Source organism: Cavia porcellus, unplaced genomic scaffold (genome assembly GCF_034190915.1).
Source record: "Cavia porcellus strain 051 isolate PalLab524CR breed Dunkin Hartley unplaced genomic scaffold, mCavPor4.1 scaffold_21, whole genome shotgun sequence".
In the NCBI taxonomy this organism is placed as follows: domain Eukaryota; kingdom Metazoa; phylum Chordata; class Mammalia; order Rodentia; family Caviidae; genus Cavia; species Cavia porcellus.
In genome coordinates this window covers 37,115,688-37,126,148 of record NW_026947504.1, presented here as the reverse complement: position 1 = coordinate 37,126,148, position 10,461 = coordinate 37,115,688, and the positions used below count along the sequence as shown (strand labels likewise).

At 44.6% G+C, this 10,461-nt stretch overlaps 1 protein-coding gene across 2 annotated transcripts; it reads left to right on the top strand.

Annotated features, from left to right (window-relative positions):
• The first annotated feature begins 2,045 nt into the window (after positions 1–2,045).
• Hmgb1 (high mobility group box 1) lies at positions 2,046–7,840 on the top strand. Of its 2 annotated transcripts, none has more exons than XM_013141181.3 (5): positions 2,046–2,219; positions 4,257–4,419; positions 4,610–4,755; positions 5,176–5,350; positions 6,201–7,840. In XM_013141181.3, exons 2-5 carry the CDS (start codon positions 4,270–4,272, stop codon positions 6,375–6,377), a joined length of 648 nt encoding a protein of 215 aa, XP_012996635.1. In that variant the 5' UTR covers positions 2,046–2,219; positions 4,257–4,269; the 3' UTR covers positions 6,378–7,840. The 2 variants fall into 2 exon arrangements, with proteins under 2 accessions (XP_012996635.1, XP_012996636.1); XM_013141182.3 differs by lacking the exon at positions 2,046–2,219 and adding an exon at positions 3,696–3,883.
• The last annotated feature ends 2,621 nt before the right edge of the window (positions 7,841–10,461 follow it).

Here is a 10,461-nt window from a genome sequence, read left to right as displayed (position 1 = left end):
TCAAAAAGACAAAAATAAATAAATAAAATAAAAAGTTAAGAAAATTCAATCTTAACCATCCTGTGTGGTTGCTTTCATTTTACTGCTAAGGTAACTGAACACAAAGAGGTTTTAAACTTGTCCAAGATCAGACAATTACTAAGTAGAAGAGGTGGGATATGAACCAATGGCTGCTTAATTCTAGCACTTACCCTGCCCAAATAGAAACCCTGTGTCTCACCATTCCCAGGGCCCAACTTTCTTATTGTTCTGGGCAGTTACCCTGGCAGGACTGAGCTGGAATAGACAACTGGTAGAGTGAGGGCCTGCACTGGAAAATATTGACAATGCCATGTTCAAATGCAAGGCACATTGCAAGATTATGGAGGCCACTAAAAGTATCTTAACCATTGTCATGAATGTTTTATAATATAAGGGGTGAAGAAGATAAGACAGGGTTGAAGTAAATATATACACTTAACTAAAGTATGAAATTTGATTAATAGAGGAAAGTAGAAAACAGTAAATATATGAAAATAATATGGTTCATTATACCAGTTTATATATTCTTTAATACTATCATATTTTTCACATGCATGGGTGGTGTATTATCTATTTGCTAAAATTATAATCCCAAGAATGTATTTAAAGAGAAAGCTAAACCCAATAGTTTAATAAATTTGAGCAAATATATTAGGTTATGGATGATTAGAAATAATGTAAAAATCAAACTAACACAATGTAGGTGATTTCAATTTGATCTAGAGATATAGGTTGTATTTACAGGTATCTAAAATGCCATTAGAGAGTGAAGCATCAGGAAGTCTTTTATAACTGAATAGAGGTGTGATTTCTCCATGCTAAAAAGAATAGATAGCAGTTTTATAAAGGACTGGTGTAAGTGGTTAGTTTCCCTAACTGGCCATTACGGCTAGCATGTTTTCTCTACAGACCTAAGTGTGTCTATGAATACAACCACTTGGTGTGACAGAGAAACTGCAGCCTGTGGATTGGGTATATGCATTCTCTCCCTGCATCTAATCCTTTGGGTAACGATATACCTACAACTCCTGTAATCCTAGAGCAGTTACATGGATGCACTAAGTGGTGTGATGGGAGAGAAAGATAGCATCACAAGGATTCGTTTGATTATTACAGTAATCCACACCAAGTCAAATAAAATAGCCAAACAGTTAAAAAACGGGGTCTTTAATGAATTTGTTAATTCTAGCAGGCCCTCACAAACATTTCCTGACAGACGACCCCATATCAAAACCAAGTGGCTGTGCTTTAATTACATGGAATAATTATTTGATTTCCAGGATGTTAAAACAGTGCTTTGTATTTAAATAAAAAGTTCTAGACATGCTGTGAAACTTGATCAAACTAAGAAAAAGGGCGAAACCGAATGCCTGCTCAGTGATTCAAGAATTCGGCTGCTTAGCAAGCCTAACGCGTTGGCTCATGACCCCAGAAAACGGGTATTTTAACCCTGGCCGGCTGGATCCTGTGGCATTCTTAGAGACGCTCTGCCTGTCCAGAGACCTAAAGTGACATGCAGCCATAGGCTGGTGAGGGGCTCAAGACTCGGCTACCTTCACCCCTCTGCACCAGCGGTGACCCCATTTTTCGGGGAACAGGGTCTCATACTGTGGCCCGCAATTCTGAACGTCTATTAAAAGCCTGGGACGTCCTATCTCAACGGCTTTGGGCGTGAGTGTGGGGTAAGAAGGGGGGGGAGGCCTGTGGGTGTCCCTTTTGCCTGAGGAGTTGGAGACACTTGTGGAAAAGTCAGGCCCTTTTCGCTCCGGCAGCCGCTCCGGTATGGGGCTGGCTTGGGTTAGACACATGCACACATACACCATAGAGCTCTGCTTTCCCGTAGCAGCTGCTGCCTCTGCCTCTGCCTCTCCCGCCTCAGCCTCTTTGCCCGGCATACACACACATTCAGATTTGCGCGCTGTTTCAATCCTTGATGACGTGTCCCCGGAGACAGCCAATAGGAAGCGGGCTCTGGTCAGGACAATGGGAGGTATCGGGCCAATGAACGAGCCCCGTGAGTTGGCGGTAGCCAATAGGAGGCGCGCTGGCTGGAGAGTAATGTTACAGAGCGGAGAGAGTGAGGAGGCTGCGTCTGGCTCCCGCTCTCACAGCCATTGCAGTACATTGAGCTCCATAGAGACAGCGCAGGGGCAAGTGAGAGCCGGACGGGCACTGGGCGACTCTGTGCCTCGCTGAGGGTGAGTCTGGGGCCACGCCGCGGCGGGGAGAACGCCTCCGGCAGCTCCCCTGCCCGCGCGGCGGCCGGATCCCGGCGGCCGGGAGTCGGCGGGTCAGGCTCCACACAAAGGCAAATGAGGGGGGACCGTGGGGGGAACTGCGCACGGAGAGAGCTTGTGCCGGGGCTCCGAGAACGCTGCCCCGCGCCGAGCCCCGGCCCACAGGCTGCCTGAGGCGCCGCGAGCCCCCGCGCCCCGCGAGTTTCCACCCCCGGCGGCGGCCGCGCTGACTGGCGCAAAAATAATTTTTTTTTCATTAAAAAATTTTTGAACGTGTTTTCGGCCCTCGGGCCGAGCGTCGGGGCGGGCGGCGTATGCGGAGCGCAGCCGGGGCGGAGGGGCGGCGGGCGGCGGCGGTGGCGGCGCTGGCGCTTCCCCGGTTGCATGGGCCGCCGCCGCAGCAAGCTGGGCGCCGGCGGGGAGCGCGGCCGGGCGGCGGGCGGGTCGCCGCTGCGGGCGCGGGGCGGGCGGCGCGGGTGGGCTGGGGGCGGCGGCGCGGGCCCGGACTCGGCCCTGGCCCCGGCCCGGGCGCGGCGGCCGGGTGGCCGGGCGGCGGGGGGGAGCGGCGCCGCTGCGCTCGCTGGAACATGGCTGACGCGGGCCCGGCGCTGCTGGCTGGAGAGAAAACAAGGCGGGCGGCGGGCGGGCGGGGGAGCTGGGCGCAGCAGTTCCGAGGCAACTTTTTTTTTCTCTCTCTTTTCACAGCCCCGCGTCCTCCGTGCGGGGGCGGCGGGGCGCGGGCCGCGCGGAGGGAGACGGGGAGCGGCGGCGGCGGCGGCGGCGGCGGCCGGGGGGAGGGGAGCAGGGAGCCGCGCGCGCCCCCGCCCCTCCCCCGGCCGTCATGGCGAGTGTGTGCGCCAGAGCGCGGCGCCCCGCCCGCACACCCGCGCACTCACACGCACACACTCACACACACACACACACACAAAGGGAAGGAGCCATGTTCGCGCTCGCCCTCGCGGCGGCGGCGCAGGCGGGGAAGACGCGCAGCGGCCATTCCGTGCGCCGGCCCGGTGGCCGCGGGCGGAGCCAGCCCCCATTTCGAGCGGGGCTTCTCCCTGCGCCGCGCCTGACAAAATGGGGGCGGCGGCGGCGGCGCGGGCCGGGGCCTTCCGGGCGCACGTGGCGGCCTCGGGCCTGTGGGCCGCGCCGCGGCTCCCCGGGCGCCCCGTCGCCGCCGGCCCCGCTCCGGGGGCGGACAGCCGCCCCGCGCCCGCGGCGCCCCAACTTCGCCGGCTCCCGAAAATCCTCCCCCCGGGGGGAAGGGAGCCGCCGCGCGGCCAGCAGGAGTGGCTTTTGTCCCTCATCCTTGTTTACTCGCAGAAACTTCAGACCGGACGTGTTTAGTCAGAGCAGAAACAGCTCAGGGCCGGCGCGATAGGAAGCGGGGCTGCCCTGCCCCGCCGCGCGCCGCCTCCCCGGCCTGGCTCCCGCGCCCGCGCGGGCGGCGCCTCCCTCGGAGCAAAGTTTTATGCGGAGAGGCGATTTTTTTTTTTTTTTCGAGTAATCGGGAAAACTTTCGATGCACGGTAGAGGGTTTTTGTTTAGTTTTTCCTTTTTGGCCTGTAATTCGGAAGGTCTGCCCGGGCGCTTTGCTTCTTGTCTAGAGCAAATCCACACACGAGGTATTTTTTTTTTAATCTTTGGCATTGTTAAAAATGGTCGGTGTGATTTTAAGACTTGTTTAAATGGCCGGTTGGACATTTCAGAGCAGACCAGGCTGGTGCGTGATGAATATTCCGAGAACACCGTGTCTAGGCTTCGGGAGAGCTTGTTGAAGCCCCCCTTCCCCCTTTCTGTTGTTGTTTTTGCTGGGTGTAGCCACTTCTAGGAATTGGGTATCTTGCCATGGTCTGGTCTGATTTTATGGGGAATTAATGTCACTGCCGTGCTGATAATGCAGTACCTTGAGTACCTAGGTTTTTGTTCACTCCCTAAGCTGTTTAAGCTCTTAAATGATGTACTTTTACTGGTGATATCAAATAATTTTTTTTCTAGAAAACAAGTAAACATGGGCAAAGGAGATCCTAAGAAGCCGAGAGGCAAAATGTCATCATATGCATTCTTTGTGCAAACTTGCCGAGAGGAGCATAAGAAGAAGCACCCAGATGCTTCCGTTAACTTCTCAGAGTTTTCTAAGAAGTGCTCAGAGAGGTGGAAGGTAAGAGGGCTCAAGGCATGCCATGCCCACAAGGAAATAACCAGCTGATGACTTCCAAATTAGGGTGGGGAAGAACCGTACCTGTCTATTTTCCTAATTAAATGGCACAGGATGCTTTTTATTTGTTGAAGTGCTTTGGGATAATAAAAATTTTTTACATCAGTTAAGCTTGCAAATAATTTTCCCCTAGACCATGTCTGCTAAAGAGAAAGGAAAATTTGAAGACATGGCAAAGGCGGACAAGGCTCGTTATGAAAGAGAAATGAAAACTTATATTCCTCCTAAGGGAGAAACAAAAAAGAAGTTCAAGGATCCCAATGCACCCAAGAGGCCTCCGTAAGTATCCTTTTATTTTCAGGACCTGTTTTATAGTAGAATCACATTTAGGAAGCCACCCGATGAGTTCAGTGTCCAAAGTTTCTTAAGCTAATAGCTGCTCACTTTAGTATATCTATTTTAAGTAAAATTCCTGTTGGATGCAAGTGTTAGCCACATTATTTGAATTGGTCAGTCTATCTCCTTGCACAATATGTTATCTCCTAACGCGAGTTTTCAGTCGTTTCTTTAGAACTATTATTAAAAAATACTTGGTAGAATGTTCTTCTGGATCTCTTATTACTGTAAATTAAATTAGCTTTGATTGCCTGTTTCTGCCCCATTCAGTTCATAGTAGATACTAGCAGACAGCTTATGTACTTACTAGTGCTGGTTTTTTGGATGTTAACTTACACAGTATTAAATTGAATTTCTCTTTAGTTCGGCCTTCTTCTTGTTCTGTTCTGAGTATCGTCCAAAAATCAAAGGAGAACATCCTGGCCTTTCCATTGGTGATGTCGCAAAGAAACTGGGAGAAATGTGGAATAACACTGCAGCAGATGACAAGCAGCCTTATGAGAAGAAGGCTGCTAAGCTGAAGGAGAAGTACGAAAAGGTAAGAAGTGTGTGGATTTGCTTGGAGATTTCTGGGTTTGAGGTATAATTTGTAGTATAACAGCTGTATCAGTTTAAATGCTTTCTTTCAAAGAATTTTGAACACCAAATAAAATATTATTTTTACTTAGCATAATTCGACTTGAGCCAAGACCATAATTAAGCTGATTGTGTTATTACCCAATACTGCCAATTTTGTGAACATTTGGTAGGTGCTTTGGGTCAGAAATAATTTGTTTTAAAATGTTCAGACTACAATATAAAAATAAGCTAAGCAAGTGAATACAGGGTATTTTTCATAACTATTCCCTGAAAAGATTCCACTATTTTAAACACCCCCAAAATCTCTTATCACTAAGTTTAAGTGTGCCCAAACAGTAAGTTCATAAGATGACCAAAAGCTCTAAGTCCTGTAATTAATACAAATTGAAATATATTAAGTATTTACATTTTAACTTCTTTAGTCATTCTGATAAATACCCATTTTTAAATATTTCTTCACCTTATTGCAGATTTATTGGTAAATTACCTGTCTTTTTAAGACAGTTTTCTACTAAGAATCAGGGTCTGACAGTATAAACCTGTAGAATGTTTTTCTGCATTCAGAAGGTGGCAGTGTCTACCCTTTAATCAAAGTTTTAATAGTTTGGATGTGGTATGCAATTGCACCTCAAGTGAGGCACATTGCATAGCAAATGCTAGATCATGGCTTCTAGAGAGTTGAGGATTGCTCGGTGTAATCATCAGAGTTTTTTATGTCCATTTTTCCAAATTCCCGTCGTGAAGGTGAGTTTTGCCGTGTTGGTTCTATTACTTAACTTTTCCTGCTGTTTCATCTCCCCCTATGGAAGGACATCGCTGCCTACCGAGCTAAAGGAAAGCCTGATGCAGCGAAAAAGGGAGTTGTCAAGGCTGAAAAAAGCAAGAAAAAGAAGGAAGAGGAGGAAGATGAGGAAGACGAAGAAGATGAGGAGGAGGAGGAAGATGAAGAGGATGAAGATGAAGAAGAAGATGATGATGATGAATAAGTTGGTTCTAGCGCAGTTTTTTTTCCTTTGTCTATAAAGCATTTAACCCCCCTGTACACAACTCACTCCTTTTGAAGAAAAAAAAAATTGAAATGTAAGGCTGTGTAAGATTTGTTTTTAAACTGTACAGTGTCTTTTTTTTGTATAGTTAACACACTACCGAATGTGTCTTTAGATAGCCCTGTCCTGGTGGTATTTTCAATAGCCACTAACCTTGCCTGGTACAGTATGGGGGTTGTAAATTGGCATGGAAATTTAAAGCAGGTTCTTGTTGGTGCACAGCACAAATTAGTTATATATGGGGACGGTAGTTTTTCATCTTCAGTTGTCTCTGATGCAGCTTATACGAAATAATTGTTGTTCTGTTAACCGAATACCACTCTGTAATTGCAAAAAAAAGTTGCAGCTGTTTTGTTGACATTCTGAATGCTTCTAAGTAAATACAATTTTTTTTATTAGTATTGTTGTCCTTTTCATAGGTCTGAAATTTTTCTTCTTGAAGAGATGCTAGTCTTTTGCTTTTGCCCATTTTGGATCACATGAATATTAGTGTTTTATCTTTTCATACAGTTAGTGAATGCAAAGCTTTTATTTACACACCCTGCATATCGTGATGGGGTAATGAAAGTCAGATTGAGAACATTTTCATCCACAAAGCTCCAAAATCTCACTGGATTGATAATGAATTTCACATAACCCTTTGTAAAGTAAAAAGTAACTAATTCTGTTCATAGCATGGGAATATTAGGATCAAGCAGTCTGAAAGTCTGTCCTTGAAGGACTAATAGAAAAAATATGTTGTAATCTTTACATGAGGACTCTTAACTCCCATTACCGTGTAATGGCAGTTATATTGTGCTGTTTCCACGTTAGAGGAGGAGGCCTGAGAATGTATCCCCAAAAGCGTGAGATTAAAATACAAGACTGCCAAATTTCATTTTTTTGTTGATACTATTCAGTGAAGACAGTGAAAATACTGGCTGTAGATGCCTTTACCCATTTATCTAAACACAGATTGCTCAGGAAACGACTTCAATAAAAGTATTTTTAATTAATTGGGTCAGCTTTTAAAATTAAGCCACCAATTAGAAAAGAATAGGTTTTCTATATTGGGGACTCCCTTTTAGACATGAGAAAGAAATGTGAGCTTTACATTTCAGTATGAATTAACCCAATTGAGTTTTTCTTTACAAAACTCAAAATTCAGTCATGTTTATCTGCTTAGCAGTTTAGGGAACAATTTGGCAATTTTTGTGGGTTTTGAGATTATCACTCTTGAAGTGCCAGTGTTTTAAAATAGGGTTCTTGTAATTTTACACGCTTTTGTGATGAAGTGCTGTTTTGTTATATAATTTTGACTTGGATTCTTTCCATTTGCATTTGTTTATGTGATTTCAGGAAGAATACTGAATATCTGAGTCCTGGATGATACTAATAAAACTAATAATTGCAGAGGTTTTAAATATCAGTTAAATGGCTTTCACTTAAGAATTTTAAGATTTTGTTCAATCACTTCCAATAATACAGTACCTCCTAGCAACACCTTTTAAATAAGATCTGGCAAAGTTTTTTTTCCCTTTAAAAATACTCCATGCTTATAAATAGGTTAATGAGCTGATAAAAACAGGTTTTGTGAAAAACATTCCAAGTGTGTGCAGAGGATGCTATATATATGTATATATCTCAAGCTAATTTTGTTTTCAGGATGTTAAATTTTCAAGGCAAGACATATGTAAGTGAGGTGGGTGTGCATGCCTATAAGTAATCCTAGCCCTTGGGAAGCTGAGGCAGGAGGAGGATTGCCACTGGTTTGAGAATAGCCGAACTATATAGTGAGACAGTCTTTAAATAAAAACAAAAATGTGTAAGTAGAAATCAGAGTTGGTGATTATAAACCAAAGATCTGTTTTCTAAACCAAAATGAAAACCTCCAGCTGGCTGTGATACACGCCTGTAACCCTAGCGCTCAAGAAGCTGAGGCAGGAGGATCACTTGAGTTCCAGGCCAGCCTGAGCTACATAGTGAGACCCTGTCTCAAAAAAATGCCTCAACTGAATGGCTGCAGTTGTTTCAAAAATTACCAGATTTTTAAGGAAATGAAAAATCATTTGTTCATCTGATTCAGATGGAAGTTTCTCATTATCGTAGAAGCACTGTTGTCAAATATTGCTAAATCTAATCTAGTTAATGAATTCTGCCTCGAGGAAACTTCTTTATAACTTAAGTGGGTGTGTCGTGGCAAGTATGTAAGATGTTGAGAATGGGAATAATTGGGGTTAATTGTATAACTAGCTTCAGATCCTGACTGAAATGAACAAAAATCCTCTCAAATAGGAGAACTGATGAGTTCAGTGTAGTACCTAAACAGTATCCCCTGAAACTTGGATACTTTTTGAGTCCAAAATTCAAGTAAGCCAGAGATGTAGATAATTCAGTGTAAAACCTTGTTAAAAAGTTGAAGTGACTCTCTATTTTTTAAATTAAGTCTTGGTACATTTTAGGTATATATAATCACATTTGTTATAGGAAATTTGTACCTGTACCTGGTATAAATTGAGTTTTTTCCTATTCCCCTACTCTCTGAAGTGACCATTTTATTTTAGTATTGCAGGGTGAGCACAGATTTCATCACCCGAGCTACATGCCTAGCTCTCAGTTTTTAAAGTTTGAGATAAGTTCTTGCCAAGTTACTCAGGCTGGCCTGAACTTGAGATCCTTCTGCTTTGGCCTCATTGCTAGAATTACAGGCATGTGTCACCACACTGGCTAAAAATGAAAAAGCTCTGTAGGAACTATTGTAACACCTAGAGATGGTTACAGCACAATAGAGTTAAGAATTTTTAATTTACATAAACTCAAATCTTCATTCTCGACTTTTGAAATCCTGGCATACAGTTAATCCCCTCCTGATTTGCTTGTGTAAAGGTTGAAAGCTTGATGAGCTGCTGCAATTCTGATCTTCCATCAAAATGCTGATACAGGTCATTAATTTTCTTAGAGTGAACTTGAGGTTAGCATGGGTGATGGTGTGCCATTCGGGTAAGGATTAAAAGATAAAAGGAAAGTACCTCTATGTAATAGCCATGTAACATCTTTTCCTTACTACCTAGGGAACCAACAGTTGCTCAGGTGTTTTGGCAGTAGCTATGTGGAAAAGTGCACCAGAGAGGCAAAGTCATGATTTTTAAATGAAAAATGTGGCTGCTGCTTTGTTGGGCATCACAGACTATTTTAAAAGCTCTAATCTAGGACTGCCTGGTACAGTGGACATGGAAGGGCTTTTCTCCCATCATACCAGAATGAAGTACTGCAAATTTGTACACATCAAACAGCTTAAATGTTAAACCCTAAGTGTGAACCACCAGCTAATAATTACGTTATCTTACTTGGTGGTTGTGGTAATATATGTATGCTTATCACTTGCAGCTGACCCTTGGTATACCCTTCAATACTAGATGAAAGCTAAAAGGGGTTTGGATTTGCTGTCCAGAAGATGCAAGGTAGTTCATTCTCTTGTCTTCCAGTAGCAAAGCAGTGTTAACGTTTGTGACAGCTTGGGAAATTCCCTGGGTCTTGGCCAGCTCCCGCTCGCTCCCTGGAGTAATGAGGCACAGTGTTGCTCTGGCCTGGGAATGCTGCTCTTTGAGGATCCGCAGTGGCACAGAAATATATACCACAGGACAGAATGACACAGGAGTAACTTGATATGCTACACTTCCGGGAGGTTTCAGTCTGAAATAGATGCTATCTGCCAGCAGGAAATGGAATCACTGGAGCCTTCAGCCATGGCCATTGGTTGGGCCCTTCCACAGCCCAGTTTACTGGGCCATCACCAAAGAGGAGAAAGTAACACAGATCTGGAATAGTGGGCTAGGCCTGGGAGTGAACGTGAACTGGAGAGTTCTGAAATGTAGTCCTGGGAAGTCAGTGAAAGCAACTGGTCATGGGTGTACGTACCTCTGGTAGGTGGGTGACTTGTGGCTTAGTGAGATCCTTATAAATTTAATGAATTTAACTGCATAATTTAATCATAAGTAGCATTCAGTGTGATGCTCAGTAATTTAATCCTCTTTTCCTTGTACTT